The sequence below is a fragment of the Protopterus annectens genome, chromosome 3.part1 (assembly GCF_019279795.1).
Source record: "Protopterus annectens isolate FY-2018-M chromosome 3.part1, PAN1.0, whole genome shotgun sequence".
NCBI lineage: Eukaryota > Metazoa > Chordata > Ceratodontiformes > Protopteridae > Protopterus > Protopterus annectens.
The window spans coordinates 1,712,189,992-1,712,214,495 of record NC_056732.1 but is presented as its reverse complement, the minus strand read 5'-3'; the positions used below and the strand labels follow the sequence as shown (position 1 = coordinate 1,712,214,495).

The window sequence follows — 24,504 nt, the reverse complement described above, 5'->3', positions numbered from 1 at the left end:
CATAGACAGCACAAGGAACAATAAACTAAGGGTAATGCTGCTAAACGCCAGAAGTCTTAACCTCAAGATGCACGCACTCAAAGCTCTCCTCAGTATGGAGAACATCGATATCTGTGCAGTGACAGAAACCTAGTTCAAGGCTCCAGAGAGCACCCCAGCACTACCAGGCTATACCTCATATCATGCTTTTTGGCCCCAAAACCTGGACCGAACCACAAAAGGAGGGGGAGTTTCCATATTTATCAAGGATATCCACACCTTCAGGTTAGTGGCATTGCACGAAGTATCGGAGACCATCCAGGTGCAACTAACAGTAGGCAAGACTGCTTTTCAGTTTATAGCATCCTACAGACCACCCTCTCAAAGTCAGGAATCCCAATCGGCTTTCCTGAAAACATTGGAGAACATGAAGATCTCTCCGAACACCATTATATTGGACAACTTCAACTACCCAAACATTGACTGGGAGCACTACTCAAGCCCCAGCACCTTAGCCCAAAGGTTCCTGGAAATTATAAACTCAAATGCTATGGAACAACTAGTCACCACTCCCACAAGAGGGGACAACATACTAGACCTGATCATTACCAACATGGGGACTCTATGCTCCACACCAGAAGTATATCCCTCATTGGTAAGATCAGACCATAAATTAATTTCACTGGATGTCCACATCCCAACCCCACCCCCAGCCCAGAAAACCACAGTGAAAAACTTCTCAAAAGCGAACTTCTCACTTCTCAAAACTGAAGTGGAATCCTTCAAGGCCCCTGGGCCAGTGGAAACTACGGCCCAAACTGCAGAATCCTATATAAACGCATTCTATGGACATCTCCAGGAATGCATGGATCATGCTATCCCAAACAAAACCAAGACCCTATCATCCAAAGGCAGGCGTCCAGTCTGGTGGACCCCTGCCATAAATAAAATGTACAACAGAAGGAGGAAGCTACTACATGATAGAGCAAAATCCCTAATAGGGAAGGCATCTCTGATCAGTACTAGCAAAAAATTACGATCCCTCATAAAATCCTCCAAGGCCAGCTTCGAGAGAAAAATTGCACAGGACACCAAAGACAATCATAAGGCTTTTTTCAGTTATGTTAGAAACCTGGGATGCAACTCCCAGACTTGTTCTGAGTTCATTCTAAACGACAAAAAATACACTGAACCCACAGACATCGCCAATATCCTTGCAGACAGGTTCAGTGCAAACTTCTCCACTCCCTCCCCCCCAAAAGAGCAAGTATCTATCCCGGCAGAGGGCTGCCTCCCAAGCATCTCTGATGCTCAGGTTAAGGCTGCCCTCTCCAAAGCAAAAAAACACTGCTTCCATGGGACCAGATGGCGTCCCAGGTTGCGTCCTACATGAACTCCAAGAGGAACTAATCCCTCAAATAAAACAGCTATACAATCTCAGCCTCACTACAGGATATGTGCCCACAGAATGGTGTACAGCAACAGTGGTCCTACTCCACAAAGGTGGAGCCTCTACGGACCCTGGAAACTATCGCCCCATAAGCCTGACTAGCTTAGTCTGCAAGGCTATGGAGAGGATCATCATGGAGCTCATAAACAAAGACATTGGGGACCTACAGACACTAGATCCTACCCAGTTTGGCTTTGTCAAGGGCAGATCCTGCCTTTTGAACCTGGTTGACTTCTTTGAAACAGTCACCAAAGCCATAGATGAAGGGAAGGTAGTCCACACAGCCTATCTGGACCTTGCAAAGGCATTTGACACAATACCCCTCTCAGGCATCATAGATAAGCTATCCAGCTTAAATATAAACCCCTATCTCACAAGATGGGTCGCAAACTGGCTCAAAGACAGAACCCACAGAGTGAGAGTTGCTGGAGCCATGTCCGACTCGAAACCGGTCACAAGTGGCATCCCACAGGGTTCTGTCCTGGGACCACTCTTGTTCGGTATATACTTTTCCGCGGTAGAAGCAAACGTGGGAGGACTATGGCTCACCAAGTTCGCAGATGACTGCAAACTGGGCACCATAATCAACTCTCCAGCTGACACAAACATCCTTCAAAAAGGTCTTACAGAGACAGATAACTGGTGCCAGCGCCATGGTTTAAAGAAATGCCAAAAAATGTATAGTCATACCCTTTGGCAAAAACATTGTGCCCACAAATTACCACACAGGCGGAAACCCATTAAGTACAGAGAAAGTTATTAGGGACCTGGGGACCCAAGTTGACAGCAATCTCTCCTTTGAAAACCACATTGCCAAAGTGGTTAGAAAGACCTTCTACATAGCCCACCTCATCACGAAGGGTTTCACATCTAGATCAAGAGAGGTAATCGTGCCCCTTTATTCATCCCTCATCAGGCCTATCATAGAATACAATGCCCCTTTTGGGATGTACCTTACTCGACACCTGCAGCAATTAGAAAGACCCCAAAAGTATCTCACCAAGAGGATCAAGGGTCTCAAACAGATGCCATATGCTGCTCGGTTAAAAAAACTCCAGCTCTACTCAGTTGCATACAGCCTACTTCGAGGCGATCTATGCCTGACATACAAAGCTATGTCAAATCCAGAATTAATGGACATGCTCCACCTCAGTAAACCTAAATCCCTTAGAGCCACACGCTCGAGGGACTTGAACCTCAGAACAGAAATAAATAGAACTTGCTGGAGGGACAGGTTCATAACCCATAGCCTAGTATGAACCTATGAACCTATGAACCTATGTTTTCCATTTACTTCTGCTTTGGTGTTTGTAGAGATAAATAAGTAATTCTTGTTGTTTATAAGTACTTGTGGTTAAACTGGTTAATCATGAAGGACATTACCTGAATTTCATGTAGATATGTAGAATTTATTTATTTTTATTTATTTATTTATTTAACATTTGTTAACCGGGAAAGTCCGACTTGGAACAAAGCCAATTTTCATCGGAGGCCTGGGGAGAAAGGCTGATAAACAACACTTTCAAAATATCACTCCTTATTTAGTTAATCAATTTCACTAATTATAGGTAGTAAGAAGAAGCGGCAAAAGTCTGCTTTAGTATGAATTGTACCTGAGAATAAATAATTAATTAAATAAATGAATCATAGACGGACTGATTATAACTTCACTAATTACTATACAAGGTATCTGCACATCAGTTAGATATTAAGTATTGAATAAGTATTCCAAGAAATAATGTATAATGACTTAGAGTTTACTATTTCCAAAATTGGTAATAAACCTGTCCTGTTTAAAATCACGAATGTATAAAAACATACTTAATACCTAGGAACATAGAAACTTAAAAACTAGTGTGTTCACTATAAAGTGCTTGTAATGTAATACGTATTACTAAATGGTTACTACTAGTGAACTTAGTTCAATGCTAACAAAGGTTTCAAACTGATGAAGTCATTAATACCTGGTGTAGTAGTGGCATCTGTACATATTTGCCATCTACTTTCTTTCCATGCCAAGTATGTCTTCCAATTTCCTCCTTTGTCACTAACATCTACTTGATCAATTATGGAAAACCAAAACTTGTGATCTGTTCCCTTTTCCTGGATATGTCTGTATAGAGCATTTTTGGTGTCTTCCTTTTTTATCCTGTACATATGTTCATATATTCGTGTCTTGATCTTCCTCTCCGTTTTGCCTATGTAGAAGGCCGGGCACTTCGTACAGGTAGCTATATACACTAGACGCTTGGTATTACAATTTCCAGTAATGCAGTTCACCTTCGTATGCATAATGTTGCCAAGTCTAATGGTTTGTGTAGTGTTGATGTACGTACATTGTTTGCAACAGCCACATTTTCTAGTCCCTTTTATACTCATTATTCTTTTGTTTTTGTTTTTCATTCCACACTCCAATATGTTTTTTGTATTATTTCCAGTCTTATAAACAGTGCATATCTCTGTTCCAACTATACTACCTATAGGGCCTGCAGAAATAATTGAACTCCAATGCTTCTTCAGAATGTCTATAATCAAATTTGCAAACGGGTTGAATCTTATCACACAGACTTTTTTGTCCCACTTCTCACTTGGATCGCTCTGTATGATAATGGGACTCCCTAATAATGGTTTGTATTTTAGTCCCCATTGTGATTTTACAAAGGTAGTAATGTTTTCCAGTAGCTTCTTTGGATATCCCCTTTCTGTAAAAAATTGATTGATAGTGTCTAATTTGCTATTCATGCCTTCACGGGTAGATGACATCCTTGCTGCTCTTATACACTGGCCCTTCACAATGTTTTTAAATATATGGCGTGGATGGCAGCTGCTAAAATGAATGTAATCGTTAGAAAAGGTGGGCTTCCTATACAATCTGGATGTGAATCCAGTACCAGTATTACCAATCCAAGTATCCAGATATGCGATGCCCTTTTTGTCATATTGGCACGTGAATCTCAAAAAATCGGTGGTGTTGTTGAGGTATTCCAAAAAGGTGGGAATCAAGTCAGTTGGTCCAGTCCAAATGATGAACACATCGTCCAAAAATCTGGTATATAACCGAATGTGTTTGTAAAATTCACTTGTGAATATATGTAGATTTTCCCACTCTAGCATGACCATGTTTGCAAAGATAGGAGCACAAGATGCTCCCATGGCCACCCCTCGAGATTGTCTGAAGAATTCACCTTGATGTTCTATATAGTTATGTTCCAACACCAAACTCATCATGTCCATAATAAGATTTACTCTGTCCCAGCTACCTCCTAAGTGTTTGCTTAGACTACTCTGGAAATATTCTAGTCCCGAATTTACTGGAATGCTGGAGAATAGATCTTGGACATCTATAGTTAAGAACGTCAGATTTTCATCCCACATATCCATAGTTAATTTGCTTAAAAAATCCCAAGAATCTTTGACCAGATGGTTGACTTTGGTATAGATATGCTTTGTCCAATGGTCAATAGTAGTTCCTATCTTAAAAGTCTTAGACTTAGATCCTGAAATGATAGGTCTAAAGGGTGGTTTGATCTGGTTCTTGTGGATCTTCGGGATTCCAACTATATGAGCCAAAACCGGATATTCAGTTCTTACATAATCATATAATTCACTAGTGATACGTTTGTCAATCAAGTACTCTTCTATCGCATAATCTATGCGTCTGTAACCAATATTTATCTAGTTTAGAGACACCTGTTCATAGTTGCCTGAGTCGTATAAAATACTGTGAATTTCATTATGATAATGGGTGCTGTCGAATTAGTATTCATAGGAATTCATCATACATCACCAACATCCATTAAATATTCTTCTATCAAATATATCAAATATATATTTTTTACCATTTTTTACCATTTTTTACCACTTTTTAGTGTATTAGACGCATTTGTAAATGTTTTTTAAAACTTAGTATTGTCTGTAGGGAACATTGCTGCTTCAAGATATGCATATTTAATAGATTTTTGGCGCCAAATTAGATATATAATGTATGAACTGCTGTTATTTTATTGGTTCTGATGAAATCTGTAATGTGACAGATGAAAGCGCTCAACCTCAGTGTTACTCTTTTCATTTTGTAATAAAGTGTGCTTTGTGGATCTTATCGGCTTCGAGTGGTTTGGGGATACACTGGTTCTGCATTATTTTCTACACGTTGTGATTGATTCGTACTAATTTTCCTTTGCTTTAGTATGAATAATCATTTTTCCTTTCTCTGATATAATTAAGCTTTGTGATTTTGTTTAGGGGGTACATCAATTCATGTGGACTTGTTGGATGTTCTTTTTTAATGAAGCAGTTGTCCAGTCCATCTCTTCTGAAAGACTGACTAGGTTGCTTTCTGCTTTATTTAAAGGTATAACTTCATCTAGGTAGTTGAATACTCTTGGTCCAGATTGCAGGGATACTTTGAGTCTGGCAGAATATAATAGCCGAACCTTAATGTGATTTTGTTTTAACATTTTTATTAATGACTAGCATCATTTTCCCTTTACTATAAAGTCTTTGTAGCAAAGTAATTTTAAAATCTGATAGTATCTTTGCAAAGTTTTAATGGTGTTTTTAACCAGACTGACTTTAAGGCTAATTCTATACCTAGGTAAGACATTGCTTTTAATTCAATATCTCTAGGAAAAGAATGAGTATTAATGACATTGGTTTACCTAGTCAACAATGAGCTCTCTTAATAACAAGTGAGAGATCTTCCTGAATGTTTAGGAATTTAGGGATCCATGAAGATAAAAAAAAATACAATATTTTCTCTTTCCTTCCTTCCTTCCTTCCTTCCTTCCTTCCTTCCTTCCTTCCTTCCTTTTATGGTTTTCTGGGTCTTCTTCTTTGTTTATTAATGAGATATTTTGGTTTAGTAACAATTCAGAATGAGATTTTCTGCCTTCAATCTACCAACTATGTCTATTAGTGCTATCTCACTGCCCTGGATTTTAGTGTTTTGGTTTTGTCTATTTCCTTTGAATGATCTTTTTGGTATAAATAGCTGTCTTTTAGGTTGTCCAGTTTCCCTAAAAGACATCCATTTTCATCAAACATTCCTGGATTGAAGACGTCACTTGCTGGTATTCTTTCTTCAGAGAAGCATCTGACTGAGAGAACTTCAATGAATCCTTTGCTTCACATTCAAAAGGTTAAGCAATAAGAGATTATTATGTCAGAAAATTTCTGTAAATCTCAAAACTGTTTTGATAAAACCTTTGACTGAGGTGAAATGAAGTTGCTAGAGAAGGACATTTTCTAAAAATATGACTTTTTTCCTGTAGTATAAGTTTCTACTGTAGAGCTCCTTAGAGTAGGTGTGACAAGCCAGCCATCTTGGCTCCACCCCACTTGTCTGTTTGTTTTATTTCATTTCATTTTATGTCTTACTTGTGACAGAGCACTAAATGACATGACCTTTTACAGGTTCAGCCCAGGAGTACAAATTGGAGTAGTCAGGAGTATTATACTTATTGTTTACAACTTATACTATATGGACACAATGTTCATTACAAGAGATACATTAATGTTCATAAATGATATACATAGTGCACAACTACTGGATAAAAGGGTAGGGAAAGTTGAGCAGAAAAGGAGTAGAGAAAAGAGGAGGAAATGGTGTTATGTTGTAGAAGGGATGAAGGAAAAATCTGATGGAAGACAAATTAAGGGGCTTTGCTTAAATTAGTGAGGCATAGTAATAGGTATCAACCTACCAATCAAGGTAGATGAGTCACAGCTTGCATTTACAAGATGCTGTAGTTACTGATATGCTTACAAGTTGCTACTCTTATGAGCACTTCTTGATGTGGTTTCTGGATTTCCTCTACCATTTTGCAGTGAATCATTCACTGAATTTCTAAGGAATTTACTAATAAACCATCTTCCATTTGGGGCCCAAGACTATGAAATGCTCTAGAATCACATCCTTTAAATGTTATCCTACCAACTGAAATACCTTCTTTCAAATGAAATGAAATGAAACTGCTAAGATGGTGCTATACATTGTTTCCTTAATGAACTGAGTAAAAGTGAATATGGTCACCTCTGGTTTAACTCTACCTATTGCTTTACCTGTGGTCTTAATGGCATAAAATGCATACTCAAATTACAGATTATTTATTAGTTTTAATGAGTATTCAGCTTGTGTTTAAATTTGGTTTATATTGTCTTTCCTGAGGCTGGGCGTGTCTCAGCCAGTCCCAGCCTACCCAAAAATAAATACATAAGTAAACAAAAAAAATAATAAATAAAACTTATGAAATCTAGACAGTATAGAGGGCTAAGACCAGTGATACCCCCTGGTAATAGTTGCATGTAGATGACATTTACTATGGCTTTCAGTGTCCTGATTTCTATATACATTAGAATTCTCTACGTCAGCATGGATTTCATTAAATCATAACATCTGAGGCCAAACTAATTGGTTGATTGTTTATTATACCTTTTGTTTCCCCTCTTATGAAGGGGAATCACATTAGTCTTCTTCCAGTCTTCTTGATCCTTTTCCACAGGCAACAATTTTTTTTAATGAATGTTATGGGTATTACTTGCTTTCTCTTTGGTTATCTAAGAACTTTAGGGTGAGACTCATAGACCAAAGTACCAAAGAGCCAGTTCATAAATATGCACAACTCTAAATAGGTTCAAGCAATACACATGATAGCACATAGTGTTATAATTAACATATTTATATGATTGAATTAGGTAGTATGCATCTCAACCTTTTTCATGGCTATTATTTCATCATTATATATTTTTATACCTATTCTTATATCCAGTGGGGTTATCTGATTAACACCTGGTCATTGTTGTTATTGTTATTATTATTATTATTATTATTATTATTATTATTATTATTATTATATGTGTTATATTATTATTATTATCATCACATGTGCTATATGAATACATACAATAAATATTACTGTTAACCACATTTCATGTATTTTATGCATCTGATACATAAGTGAACATTTATTTTACTCAGTTCTATAAGCAGATTTGTTTCCTTTTTATTAATAAAATACTTTTAAAATCCATTACTCTTCAATGTTACACCAATACATAGATATAAATATTCAAGATAGCCAATAGATAAGGCCAAGGCTTAATTAATAGTGTAACAGCTGTTTGTTGATGCTCTGAAGATTTTAAATGTTGACAGGAAAGTTTTAATTTTCACTCACCACACCAGTACTACTATATCTTGGAAGCTTTGTTATTTTTAGTCTATTTTCAAAAACTTTAATATTGATGGCAGTCTGACAAAGGTATTAACTTTTATGAAGTATTAATTATTGGCTCAGTACAGAAAATGGGCTTTATTAAACCAACTAATCAATAATTAACTCTAAAAAGGAATACAAAAATATGACTAGTTCATTACAAGATTTGCCTTTTACTTTCATGCCAAAATGGATTATTTTCAAAACAATTTCAATAAACATAACTGATCCTTTGAAATCAAGGTTAGAAAAGTCAGGGATTCGTGTAAACGACATTAAAAATGCACTTTCAGACATAAAAGGGTCATAGAAGAAGGAAACTAGACTGATTTTCTTTTTAATTGAAACATATCGTTATTAGATAAGCATGTTTAGTTAAAAAAAAACAGAAAGAGGAGAAATAATATGAGAATCTCGAGTATTCTTAAAACCAATGGAAGGTAACAAAATGATAAACTTTATAATGGCATGATTCCTGAAAGTACATAATCTACATGAAAATATGTCTTTTGGAAATTGAAATGCCACACAGAAACCATCTGATAAATGAAACACTCTGACAAGATCCTTAATAGAAATGAATCTCTTATTTAGGCAAGCAACTCATCATGACAACTTCCTAGTCAAATTGTCTATGAAAATAGGAAACAATACAATAAGGTTTGATAATGACATCTCTACTAAAATCATACAGAACAGAAAGGTTTGCTAGCCATTACTATAAGCTTTTGAAAAAAATATATATGTAGTTTATTTAGGTGCTTAATTTACTTAATGCTATATGAACATTTATGAGTCATCAATATCTTCATTCTTGGTTTTTTTTCATTCAACTAGTTACTATTTATAATCATAAAAAATATTTGAGCTTTAGTATTTTGTCTTCATAATGAATACTTAATTTCCTTATATTAATGCACTGCTGTCATGTAAATTCTGGTTTATTCATTAAAGTACTGGTTTAGAAAACCGGTAGTACTTTTTTGTGCTCAACCAAATGTTAACATATAATTTCTGACACTGTTGTTTCATTTATAATTGTGCTTTTCTAAGTGTGTGCAGCTGCCTTTTCAGATCTATGACTGCAGGTCTGTTTTGCCTGCTAGTGCTAATGGTCCTTCTGGGTCTGATTATAATTGAAATTGCATTGTTTCAATTATTTTGGCAAACTATGGCTATAAGTAGATGAGCGGGAAGGCAGCGACAGATAATAAAGGCTGGAGTCATTCAATGCGTTAGTGATATTATCATCATCATTATTATTATTGTGATATAACTTGTAAGCCTGGTATGTACACTAATTTTTCATATTATACAATATTATAAAATAAGCAATTCGACACATTCAGTCTTTGTTATATACTTTACAGTGTTAATACAAGATGACTTGTCATACCTGCTTATAAATCTTAGTGTTATATTTTATGAACATCAGGCCCTCTAACTTCCATGTTCATTGCTCACATAGACTCTGGAGAGTTAGTGCAAAGATGTATTAATTAGATTATATCTGTTTTATAATAAAAGGTGAAGTGGGAACATTAAAGAGTCACAATGTTACCTCTCAGTCCTTTATGTGAGCAGTATATTTCTGATTTTCATTGATGAATTGCTTATATAAAAGTTGGTTACAGGCAAATTTTAGAAGCATATAAGCAAATTGATATGTTTATTGAATCTTTGCTTGATGAGCAAAGAATTAGTAAGGAATTGTCTGAGTATTGTATTGTCAAGTCCACAGATCAGTCCTCCTTTTATGACTAATTGCAGCAGCAGGTCGTGCATTTGCTGTACATATAAAACACAAACTTAAATCAGAAGTTAATAAGCTCTCATTGTTTAGTTTAGATTCTGCTGATTTTATTTATACATTCTGAGCTGAAGCTCTTTTAGATGATGATACTTTTGTTACAGCAGATGTAGTGAACCCTTATACGGACATTCCCCATGATTTGGGTTTCTTATGGACTAGCTCTATTGGTTTTACTTTAAAAAGCTTACATGAATAGAAATAAGAACAGTTATGACCTCCATGTATACAAATTTAATCAAAGAAAACTTTTGTATACAGCAATGTTTTTATTTAAGTGTTAACACTTAACCAATTTATTGAAAAGGTATTTTTAGATGGACGGTTTAGAGAACTTTTTGTGTGTGTGTAATTTTGTAGAGTCTTACACTGATTTTTAAATTTCAAAATTAGATTTTACAACTGTTAAAGATGTTGATTGAAAAAATTAAGACATATATTTATACGAAAAAGGCTGCTAAAATTCATATTTAGAATACAAGAGTATGCACCCCTCATGAAGTAGAAAGAATTTGGTAAGGAGACAGATGATACAGACCAGTAGATTAACTGTGAACTTTACCCATTTCTTTAATGAACTCAAAGTACTAATGAAAATTATGGAAAGGAACTATCCTCCAACTTTAATTGCAAAAGACAAAAAAGAAGTAATTTATGGAAAACATTTCTTTAAAGCACCTAGTTTTGGTAGGCAATGATGGTTTTACTTCATGAGTCTAAGATAATGAATAAAGAGCTTTTTTTACATTCTTGCCTATAGTTTAAATATATGAAATATCCACAGTTCTGTTTCAGACATCTGAAAATGTTAGTTGTTAATAAAGATGTTAAAAAGTGGTTGATGATAGAGTAATATTTATAAGTAAAATTACTTTTAAAATCAAAGACATTTAGGAGAATAAGATGGATTTATCAAGTTTAAGTGATGTTAGAATTAAAGAACTTATTCTGACATTACTTCTCTTTGTGTCCCATGTCTAACCACAAAGCAGCAGATAAGAAGTTTCCTAACTTCTATTTCTCATGTCAATGACAGTTAGTAGACCCAGCCTGTCAGAAAGGAACCTGAGTTTCCTGGGGTGCACACCTTCAAATTCACCTCAGAATACACTACATTTCTTTTTCTTCTGTGTCTCCAACAGTAAACATGGCACAACTGGGGAGACCTGTGTAATGTGTGTGTTGCTAATGCTATGTTGCTGACACCACACACATGAGGAAAGTCTGCAATGCCCTCATTTTTTATAAACAAACACCATGTACATACAGGATATTTCCTGTGAGGCAATCTTTGTATAATACCTCTACCTGAAAAGAGTTCTACACAAGCTGAGACAGACAGTCAGACATGACCGTTTTACTAGTTTAGTATTTTTTAACCATTCCATATACTTAAACACACTATACAATATAAGACCTTGTCTTAGTTCTGCAGACTAAGCATTACCACTGGCACTGTATGAGGACTTGAGATTTACCATGACACTAGTTTTTTATGTGGTGACCTTAAGGTAAAGAAAAAAATCTATTCTAACATACTATCTTTATTGGCCTCCAAAATAATTTTTGAACATATACACAAATATATGCATGCATGCAGTATTTTTTCCTTTTATTTTTATGATTCCTTAAGCAGCTATCATTCAGCTAAATAAGCTATGATAGGTGAGTTACTATCTAAGGTCTGCTATATATTTATGTATTTTTAGGGGAGCTAATTCCTCCCCTGCTGACCATTGAGCCCTGTGCTACTAACTACCGCATGGACTCATTTATTCTCTGGCATGAGAGCCCTGTTGTCTTTTCATGAAAGCTGTCATATTTACATTGGAAATTTGTTTTATATTTTTTTTTTATGTTTTCTAGGCTCTACCATCCCCTGTGAATACCTGCAGCATTTGAGGGGGCAGTATGCAATGAGCTTGTAATATAATTGAATACCTGTGAGTAACATAAAATCATGACACAGCCCGTCACGTGTACACTGAAATGCAGTGTGATTCTCCATTATTAGTGAGAATTCTTATACATAGAATGTTCTCAAGCACATGGTTCCCATCTCACCCCCCTGCACAGAGCTGACTAGTCTTAAGCCTCATTATTCCTGATTTCCAGCATGCCAGTTCCAACAAGTGCCCAAACCACTAATTGAGCTAGGATTATCTGGGTCAGAGGAAGGGCTATATCCCTCCACACCTGTGGGACTGGCAAGGTATCTGCATATTCCACAATGCTGATACTGTGGCAGTGGAAGGGTTGTGCTCTGTCTTCAACATATCTGGCAAAAAAAAAAAAAATCAACATGTCACTATTCACACACACACACACACACACACACACACACACACACACACACACACACACACACACACATATATATATATATATATATATGTTTCTGCTTCCATGTTTTGTACTGTACAACTCATGTGCCAGCCTTTTTCCTCTCACAAGCAGCGATGCCCCTTATGCCTAACCAAGAGATGCAAATCTGTACACATGTGATTCAAGTGACAGGAAATTCAACAACTCCCCCTGTATCCCAGAAGTCAAAGGAAAGTAAAAGACCTTTGGGAGACAGTTCAGTAGCTAATAACGCCCAAAACAGTTCAAGTAATGAAGCAGTTTCTTTTCCATTAGTTGCCCAACAAACTGTAGAAACTCCAATTCTACCTTTTGTACTGAAAAATGCATTACCAATCAGAGAGAGATCGAAGAGCAGAGGGAGGAGAGGGAGAACTCAAACACAAGAAGGAGATATACGCCAGAACCGAATGATAACTCGCAGCAAGAATCAAAAAACCTGATAATTCACTGTTGAACAAATGACTTTCCTTCGTTCCTATGCAAAAGATAGTAATGATAGATTTGCTGACAGAACTTAAACTTTTTGGCAAGAACTTAACCTTAAAAACCATGTTTAAGGACAATGAAACTGGGAATGATTATTGTTTTAAAAGACTCAGCACATTTGTACCTAAGATGCATCCCATGGTAGAAGGCATATGTTAATGTATGTGAGAAGCAAATTAGGGAAGCTTTTTTTAGATAATAGACCAGCAATGTTTTATAATTTAAATAGAGACGAATCTGAAGCTCTTACACAACTAAAAGCAATGCAGTCCATTGAGATTAGACCAGCTGATAAAGATGGAGGGGTTGTCATTATGGACAAAATGTTTTATGTGCAGCAGATGCTTGAACTTCTGAATGACAAGTGAAACATACCTACAAATTTCTAAAACTATGGCTAGAGGTGTTATTGATAACATTTTTGTCCTAATTTTTGATTTATTAGTGTCCTGTCAAATTACGGAGGAACTTTTTAAATATTTTTCTGTTGACAATCTGGTAGTTCCTATTATTTTTGGACTAGCAAAAGTATACAAAGATCTGATGTGCCCCCAATTGAGACCCATAGTCTCAAGCAGAGGCTGGGCAACTGAGGCTATATCCATTTTTGTAGAGAAGAGCTTGGAAACTTGTGGTACTATATTAAGAGACACTAAGACATTTCTTGGCTTACTTTATGCTAAAATGAGAGAGCTGTATAATGACTTTCTTCTTGTTATGATGGACATAGTAGCTCTCTTTACAGTAATACCTAATGAATGGGGCATTGAGAATGTACGTGAATTGCTATGTACTAAAAAAGTTTTTACTTCTGCTAAAATTAACCTGATATGTAACCTTCTTGAGATTATTTTGGAAAATAATGTGTTCATATTTGATGAGACGTTTTACTTGCAAAAGGTTGGCATGGCTATGGGCAGAGCTTGTGCCAATAGCTACGCCAACCTAGCATTGGTACAATGGGAACACATTACTTTACTCCAAGGCAATGATTTTAGTGATGCAATTTATGGTATGTACGTTTTGTAGATGATGTCTTCCTTTTATGGGGAAGTACAGTAGAAAGATTAGAACAATTTATTGATTATCTTCATATGTCTAACAACTTCCTGAGATTCACTTATAAATGCTCTAATGAGAGAATAGAGTTTTTAGATGTAAAAGTTAGTAAGATACAACCTGGGGGATTAACTACAGACCTGTACAGAAAGCCTAGTAGAAAAAATTGCATCCTACACAAATCAAGTATGCACCCTAGACATGTGAATAAGAATGTTTTCAAGGGGCAGTTCTTGAGAATGAGCAGGATACATAATACAGATGATGGGTTAAATGTAGCAGTCTCTATACTGAGGAAAGATTTCATGAATAGGGGCTATAATCAAACTGAGGCAGATGGAAGTGTCAGTCATATGTATGAAGTACGTAATAGTAGTGGCAAACCTTATTTTTCACATTTAACAGAAGGGAGCCCTAGTAATTCTAGGGCTAATAATGACAGAATTAGATTTCCAGTATCATACTCTAGTGATATTAAGTTGTTTTGTAACATTTTTGAAAAAAAAATGGAATATATTAACATCGATAACTGAACTAGACAATGTAATTGATGCAGTACCACATTTATCATTTATTAATAGAAAGTCACTTAAGAGGCAGCTCTGTTATAAGTCCTCAGGAATGACCAGCAAGAAATGCTTTAACAGAGTAGGCACCTTCCCCTGCAGAAATTGTACAGCCTCTAAGTACATATATTCAGGCTCTTCCTTTTTGCACAGAAGTCAGAAATTTAAAGTTAAGGCTGACTTCTATGCAGATTGTAAAACGCAGAATGTGGTCTATTTTAGTTTTTGTAAATAATGCGATGCTTTTTATATCAAGAAGACAAATAGATGCCTTAAAGATAGAATCATAAAACATATGAGGGACATTGTTAAAATAAGGAAACTAGTGCACTGGCTAACCATGTACAAGAAAAAGGGATGCACCATGTTTTTAACTTTTTTTGTATTAGAGATTTTATCAGAAAGCTTGAGAGGTGGAGATATTCAGAACAGGACAGAGGGGGTTGAACAGATGTGGATTATGAAACTGTAGGCTGATAACCCCCTGGAATTAATGGTATGGTATCACTTAAAACTATTTTGAAAGCCAGACCATTGAAACATTAAAATTATGTGTCAAATGTTTTTTTTTTTGTATTAATATGTACTAGTTATACATTTTACTAATAGGTGTACATTTTTTTAAATATTTTTAGCATTTAAGTAATTAAAGTTTTTAGATAAATGCACTTTCCAATTTAGTTAGTACATTCTCCACTGCGATAGGCTGCCGTTTAATTTAAATTTGTCTGTTCAGTAGTATGATTTAAGTCTGAAGAAGCGATCAGTTTGGATCATGAAAGCACTAACTTCTCATTAAATTTTGTTTGTTTTCTTCCTTCAGTCGTGGTTTGTTCGTTATTTTGTTATTTTTCTCTTTGAGGTGAATACCGAGCATTTTACCCAGTATCTGTGCCTTTTTTATTATGATTACTTTTTACTCACCTGCCTATCGGTCTTTCTGCAGAATTCCATGACTGAAACCCCACTATACACTATTTTCTTCTGTTACCTACTTATTTCTTCTTTTCTTACATTCTTCTCTTTTCTTTTCCTTTCCATCCGAACCTCATTTATGTTCCCCAAATGTGATACTACTCTGTTTTTCCTCCACGGGAACTAGCAATATATCCACTTCCTAAAACATGCACCAGAGTTTTAAAATTCATATAAAATGGTAAGATATAATGGTATTATCTAATAGTGCTTTATTCTTCTTCTTAGCAACATGAGGATCTGATCCTGCAGTATGAGTTTTCTATACAATGCCTACCCCCTGGACCCAATTATTAATTTCCTTTAGAACCAGGCTTTTCCCACAAGACAGTCAGTAAATGCAGACTAACGCAGAAAGTACACTCTGCTTCTCAGCAAAACAGTCCTTTTTCGACACTGGGCACTTCTTTACAAAAAAAAAACAAAACAAAAACAAAAACAAAACAGACATACAGTTGAAGAAGAGAAAATTTCTATTTTTTTGTCCTAAAGTTCTAAATCATGTAACTCAGCTATAAGCATATTTCTACGCACATATAGTTTCGGAAGCTACACAAAATGTTCATTCCATCCCTGGTCAGCATTGCAATTCCATTTCTGTCAAGATACACCAGTATTTACTGTCTGTTAATGAAAACTCATGATCATTCAAAAACGTGCACACTTATGGGACAGAGCAATCAGGATGCCCATTGTAATAAAACATTGCTCATGCAATTAAGTTAAAAAAACAAATAGATGCAGCTGCATTGTTTTATACTCTGCAACCTACAGAAAACAAATTCAGCTATGGCAAGGGTGGAAAACAAACTTCTACAATCTCCAAAAGTAAGCATATTAAAAAAATAATAAAAAACAAAGTGAGTTACTGATGATTAAAACACACACAAACACATACACACACACACACGCACACACACACACACACACACACACACACACACACACACACACACACACACACACACACACACACAGAGAAGAACATCAAGAAAAAGTGTCTCAGACTGTATTTTATCTAGTGTACTTTGTAAGTGGCAGTATGTATATATGTACACGTGAGCACTTCATTAGGAAGCCATCCTCATTTGTAGAAGATGGCAGAAAACCATTACAAGAGCAACAAGTCTGGAGACAGAATGCTATTTAGAAAGGTATTACTCAAAGCCAGTCACAGATTATTGCTAAATGAGAATGCAAAGTGGATGTGTCACAGAAGTGCATAGAAATAGGAATCATATATGCTGTTTCAAGCATTAACATTCATATCACTGTTTAAACATTATACACTGAGAAAAATTAAACCAAATGCTTCAGACTTAAAAAAACTAAGCATCTTTTAAGTGAAAGATCTACAGATTATATTTGCTTTATATTGTCCTTAAAACTCACCATATCTGCAAGTGCTACATAAAGAAAAAGTCCAGCAGTGACAGTGAATATCCATTGCTGCACCACTTCATCTGCGGAGATGGACAATGCAATGTATAGCCCAATGAAAGCTGTCAGTGCACTGCCGAAGTTAAGAAGCAGCGCCATCTTAATGGACAGCCCTGCGTGAAGCAGAGCTGCAAAATCCCCTGAAAGTAAAACATTGAAGATAGTCAGGAACACTTTACATCCAGTAAACATAACATGTCATTAAAAATGTTAAACAGTGCAGAAGTCCATTTCTCTGTTTTCCATGCTGTTATTCTTTCTGGCTTTTTTTACCTACGTGAACATCAGCCTTATTCTTAACAAACTTTCCTCTCATGGTGACACTCATAGTTAGCCACTACACTTGCATTCCAGAGAACCTTTGTTGAGGCTAGTCCAAATTCACAGCTGCCCCAAGCTCTGTCTGATTATGTGACTTGATCAAGGTCACAGAGTAGACAAATGAGGAACGAGGGAATCTATAGCTCCCAGCCTTAACGCCCTGTGCCATTTGCCAGACTTCAAACTCCCAGACACCTGTTAGGTGTTCTGCTTACCTCAGATCAGCACTGCCACTTGGAATTGGAATCTACCAACTGATGTTTCACCAGACTGTAGTTTAGTAGGAGGAGTTAAAGTCATCATTCTACTTTGCAAAGGGTTTTTCACCTCTGTCGTATATTTAGTAGACTTTTTAGAGTTATTGTCTAACATTGGATTCTCTCTTCCTGCATAGCCAAGATACTTGTATCTCCCACATTGTATTTCTTCTTACACTTATTATTCTTGTTTTGCTGTCATTGATTTTAATTGTTCTGCCTAACATCCTTCCCCCACAGCTGCACACTCTTACTGGACTGTATTACTGTTTCTGTTTTTCCTTATACAGACTTCTCTTCTAATTGTAGTGATTTTCTCCCCTCTATCTACAGCATTTTCTCACCCTTTTGTGAAGGAACTTTAGTAGAAAGAGGTTAAAAAGAAAACCTGCTTAATTCATGGCCATGCACAATTCGTTAATCTCACTCTAAGCATGATTCACAGGCCACCATTTTGTTTCCCAAAACAGTGATATAATTTTCAGACAAGATTCAGAAGAATATGGCAGCTTCTGCTTTATCTCCTTCACATCCATTTCAGGAAGTTCATACCGAGTCCCTATGATGATGCATTCAAAAAAGTCAGTGCTTGGCATGACCTTGCTGAGGAGTTCTCCAGAAACAAACATCACCAGGATAAGAAAACAGCACAGCCATTGCTATATTGACCTACAGCTTAGGAACCCTGATAGGAAACAGAGGCTAGGTGACAACAACATCCCAAAGGGCACAGTAAGTGGATATATGTATTCATATAGAGAGAGAGGTAGAGACTTATAGATATATATAGCTATATATGCATTTTTTTCTGTTTTAGTTTGTTTTACGTTTGGGTGTTTTTGTGATGGGCAAGTATTTGTCAATTACATCTTAGGAAATCTATGCCTGATGCTGCCTAAATCTTATATATTAGGTAGAGATGATGATGCTGGTTCTGAATACACCTGCTACATTTCCTGTAGGATTCAGCAGGGCTTTGCAATGGTGTGTAGTTATGTTACACCATCTCATAGAAACTACACACTACCTTGCACGTACCCATGTATAACTGTGTTATATTCTGTTTATTATGTTAACCTACATTCCAGAAGACACCAATTTACATGCTGCCTGTCAAGCAACCAGTGAAAATATGTGTCAGGGGATCTACCTTAAATAACTGAAGATCAGAACATTGACGTTCATTTTTGTGACAGTGAAAATACTGCAACCTGACATACCCGAATGCCAAAGCTTTCCCAGGGTAAGTTCAAGGGATTTCTAAGACGTATTTAGAGCTTAAATAAAATAAGCTCAGAGTGAAGCAATCATTATGGGCACTTTACCTACCACAGCCACACTTATTAACTGATTTCAGTGCTGGAGGAGATGTAGTCTTCAGTCACAGAATAGTCCAAACAGCATTATCTTTTCAAAATTCATCAAAAAGGGACACATAAACTATGCAGTGACATTTTCTAGAACTTACCTAATCAATTCATGTTCCTATGATGGTGAGAAAAATAAGGAGACTAGATGCCAGTGCTGGTTTTATATAGGAGATCTTATGCTCCCTACGTCAGTTTTATATGGGAGCCTCAAGCCACCAACGTCAATACTTGCACAGATGTTAGAGAAATGTTTACTTTCTCCCTCACAAGGAATTAAAATTGCCGTATAAGGCCAATCAGACCAATACCAATTCAATATGTGTTTATGCCCTAATGTTAAGATTTGTTCTGGAAATTCTCCCTGACAAAGATCTAAACATATCAGCTAGCTCTGAGTAATATGATTGCTGATTGAAGGCCATATCTGTAATTGATGCTTTCCAGAACTTAAGTACCAAAATACAACTTTTTATGCACAAAGAAAAGAGCACCTCTTTTTAGGTGAAGGACGGTCTTCTTCTTCCCCCCACCAGGGATGAGGGCAATCACTGGGGGGGGGGGGGGTTACAATTTGTTGATAGTAGCCTTGATTGAAAAATACTGTCCTAAAATATGAAATGATGTTAATCAATTACAGTTCTCAGATAAAATGTGCTTCAGTGAACTTAACAGTCATACCACCCCAACAATGTTCTTAGTGTTGGCTTCCTACAACTTATTCTTTGCGTTACCACTTTACTGCTCAGCATCTTGTCACAATCCTGAACTAAGCAGATAAAGAAAACTCATCAACTTCACTGGGAAATATATGAACAGTTTGTCAGTCACAGCAAGTGAACCAAACTGCTGATCATGAATGCTTTATGTAAGAATAAAGATTGAACATACCTAGTTCATGGGGCAGTTCATGGCAGAACACAGCAATTGATGTACCAAGTCCTGTTTGCCAGGATTTTGAGAATGCTGCACCTATCGCTAGTCCATCAGCAAAGTTATGGATCGCATCACCGATCGTGATCATGTATGGGATCATCCTTAGTTCTGGAGGATGAAAAAATAAAACATAACAGGAATATATATGACATGAAGATTGTGCAACTTATGCAATAACTGTCTCCAGAACATGACTACATTCAAATCAATACAATGCACTACAGTGCAATCTTAGGGCAAGCACATCCAGAATGCAATTCCCAAGAATACCTCACCTTACGAAATGTATTCTTGTTCATTTATTTGTCCACAGGTAGATAGATAGATAGATATATATATAGCTTGAGCCACCAGTCAAGAAAAATCACATGAGTCTCAGAGACTACCCCTTTCCTGGAACAGGCTTCCCATCCATGTGAAGCAGAGTTCTTCCCTAACCAAATTCAAATATAACTTATACCAATGGTTAGGGAATCAGGAAGTTACCTGAGGTCTGGCACCTGTGTCTCTAGTAGACAGCGGCAGCCTGAAAATGTTTGAGCTCCCATGCCCTAACCTACACATACCCCTTAAAATAACCCTAGGGTATCAAAACTCAGATACATTTGGGAAACATGGGTAGCTTTAAAAAGGCCCTCTGGTGTCATTAGCCTAGTAATCGGCAATGAACCTATGAACCTATAGGCACATTTCTTTTAATACAAAATAGGATAAGCAGTTAAAAGTGTAGAACACAACAGGATTCAATAATTTACAGGCAAAAATATTTCTGAATCAGTAAGTGTATGTAAAAAAACATTGACCATCGCAGAACTGATGGCCTATACTTATCAAACACAGGAAGTACTATAGCTGTACTTTCCGTATCTACATATAACAATGCAGTTGTTCCAGTTATCTGCCGTTATCTCTACAGTGCTCATACCAATATGTGGTGTCAGATGATGTCATAAAATATAGTGCACATGATGAAGTTAAATAAAGCTTATAAAGATTTTTTAATCCCAAAGGTACATAACATCTAGGAACCATCATTCAGCACAACAGTATTCTCAAAGGCCTCTAACTCTGAAATTGTTGATGTGCTAGTAGAATATATTCTGAGAGACAGTGCGGGTAAAATTCCTAAACTGATCAGGAACACAAGTTTTTATGACAAATATTAGACATTTATCAGTGACAGAAAGAACAGAAATTGTTAGTGATAATGTTTTGAGTGTTATATATGGTTATTCCAACTAAAATTGTAACTGAGATATTAAGAAACTACATTACAAAGGTTAACGCATAGAAATTTAACAAAATATCTGCAATATGTACGACTGAAATATTTTTTGCAACTTCTTTTTATTTGAAGGTGAACTGTTTTAATAGAAGTCATAGAATGCCGTAGGGGAAAAAATGGCACCAGCTTTTACAAATGACAACCTTAGAGCAAGTGCCATGACTAGTTCTACTTTCTAATATGATGATATGTTTTATGGGTGATTGATCAATATTTTTTGGAGGGGCATTGTGGAAGATTTAAAGAGACATTTAAAGATTGAGATCTAAATGGCAATGCTCAGAACTGTTCTGAGCTACAAGAGAATGGCATTAAATATACTGATCTCAAGGATACTGCCAATATCCTGGCAGATCGATTCAGTGCCAACTTCACCCCCCCTCTCACCCACTAAAGGGCCCAGCTCAGTACCAAATGATTGCTAAATTCCGATAATCATGGCCACACAGGTAAAAAATGCACTCTCCAAAGCTAAGAATACAGCATCCATGGGACCAGACGACATCCTGGGCTGTGCACTACATGAACTACAAAATGAACTGGCACCTCACCTAAGTATCATGTTTAATCATAGCTTCACCTCAGGTGTCATGCCCAATGAGTGGCACACAACCACAGTCAGCCCACTCCACAAGGGGGATCCACCTTGGATCCTGGGAACTATTGTCCCATCAGACTGACGAGCCTGATCTGCAAAGCCATGGAACGTATTATCATGGAACTTATAAACAAAGACATTGGCAACCTTCAAATGCTGGACCCCACCCAGTTTGGTTTTGTAAAGGGCTGATCTTGTCTCCTCAACCTGATTGACTTCTTCAAATCAGTATCCAGAGCCGTGGATGAGGGCAAGTCAGTCCACACAGCCTATCTGTACCTTGCTAAGGCCTTTGACACTATCCCCTACTCTGGAATCATAGATAAACTTACTAACCTATGTCATTTGATGGGTTGCCAACTGGCTTACTAACAGAACCCACACTGTAAAAGTAGCCAACTCAAAATCCAGCTCCAGACAAGTGACAAGTGGTGTACCTCAGGGTTCAGTCCTGGGACCACTCTTGTTTGGCATCTACTTCTCTGAAGTACAGGCCAGCACTAAGGGATTCTGGCTAACAAAGTTCACAGATGACTGCAAACTGGAAGCCATTATTGAATTCCCAAATTATGTGGATATCCTACAAAAGGGCCTTACAGAAACAGATGCTTGTTGTCAGAGCCATGGGCTCAAGCTCAATGCCAAGAAATGTATAGTTATCCCCTTTGGGAAAAAACATGTACCCATGAATTACCACATAGGTGGCAGTACACTAAACACCGAAAATGTGATAAGGGACTTAGGGACACCAGTGGACAGTGGTCTCACCTTCGATAACCACATCACCACAACTGTCAGGAAATCCTTCTGTGTGGCACATCTCATTATTAAGGGCATTTCATCCAGAAAAAAGGAGGTTATTGTCTCACTGTACTCATCCCTCATTCGACCCATTATAGAGTACAATGCCCTGTTTGGTATGTACCTCACAACAACTGGAAAGGCCACAGGAATACCTCACTAAAAGAATCACAAGCCTAAAGCAGATGTCTTATGCTGACCATCTAAAAAAAATCTAGCTATACTCTGTCGCATATCGCCTGCTCAGAGGCGATCTCTGCTTAACATACAAGGCCATGTCAAACCCAGAGCTGTTTGACATGCTATACTTAAAGAAATCCCAATCCCACAGAGCCACACACTCCAGGGATCTAAACCTGATCATCACAATGAACAAACATGCTGGTGGGATAGGTTCCTGACTCAGAGACTCCCCATACTCTGGAATGGACTGCCCATACATGTCAAGCTGAGCGCCTCTTTGGCCCTCTTCAAAAAGAACCTTGACGATTGGATGGGAGATAGGAAATTCACCCCAGGGATCACGTCAATCACCCTGTTAGACAGGGGACCAGGGAAGTAATAGCCAGGGAATTGTTATGGCTAGGACTGTATAGGCCAGTAGCCTAGTACCAACCTATGAACCTATGAACCAATGAACCTATTTAAAATTATTTCATATGTACTTAAATAATTCCACAAGTTTTTTTGAGATGTCTTTGAAAATGAACTATAAGGAAATTAATTTTGTAGATAAAACCCTTTACAAGGATGTTGAGAATACCTGCTGACTAAATTCTGCAAAAAAGGCATATGTGAAAACCACTAATTTGAACTGTAATACTATGCACCCATACAGTGATTAATATAAAGTGGTGAAGGGACAAATGGTAAAGTTTTCAAGGCATACATCAGATGAGGTTCTTATATTCAAGCTCAGAAAGCTAAGACAGTCTTTCATTAGCAGGAATTATCCTGTTAAAATGTTCGAAAACATCAAGTACTTAGTGAGTGACCAGTGTAGTATGTCCTTATAATGCCAGAGAGCTTACAAAGTAATCAAACCTGACCAAAGAATTACAGCAATCCACAAGGGTAAGTATTCTTTTTATGTAAATAATTGAAGTATAAAGCAGTTTATACAAAATAAAAATAGTATAACAAATAAATAAAACCCTCCTTAATTTAGCTGGAGGGGCTCTATATTTTGTCTTCAAAAGAAGAAGAAACTTGAAAGAATATTTAGTGAAGGATGACAGAGAATGCAGCATGCATAAAAAAATCAACCACAAAATCTTAAGGGGATTTACACTTTCAAAGGTGAGATTCAAGCCTTGTACTTTGTGAGGTAAACACCTTAACAACTATGCCAACCCCAACAGTGTTTATTGCAGTTTGTAAAGGTTTTCATGTGTTTATATTAGTAAACCATCTTGACAGACTTAATAATTGATTATGTTGGTACTATGAATACATAATTCGTTATTTCTTAAAACAGTGTAGTTTTTGAAAAAAATGTTTTGAATATAAATTGCATCTATTAAAACAAGTGAGCAAAGATGTCAGGGAGAACACAAGAAACTTTTTTTAATTGCAGCTGCTTCTTAATGCCAG

General features: G+C 36.7%; 1 protein-coding gene across 1 annotated transcript in view; it reads right to left on the bottom strand.

The window, feature by feature from the left end:
• Window positions 1-24,504, bottom strand: part of LOC122798635 (zinc transporter ZIP4-like) — a 457,341-nt gene that overhangs the window by 14,178 nt on the left and 418,659 nt on the right. Inside the window, exons 10-11 of the mRNA XM_044067722.1 lie at window positions 20,183-20,335; window positions 17,299-17,486 (exon numbers count right to left, since the gene is read on the bottom strand). Coding sequence (XP_043923657.1) covers window positions 17,299-17,486; window positions 20,183-20,335 — 341 coding nt within the window. The remainder of the gene's footprint in view (window positions 1-17,298; window positions 17,487-20,182; window positions 20,336-24,504) is intronic.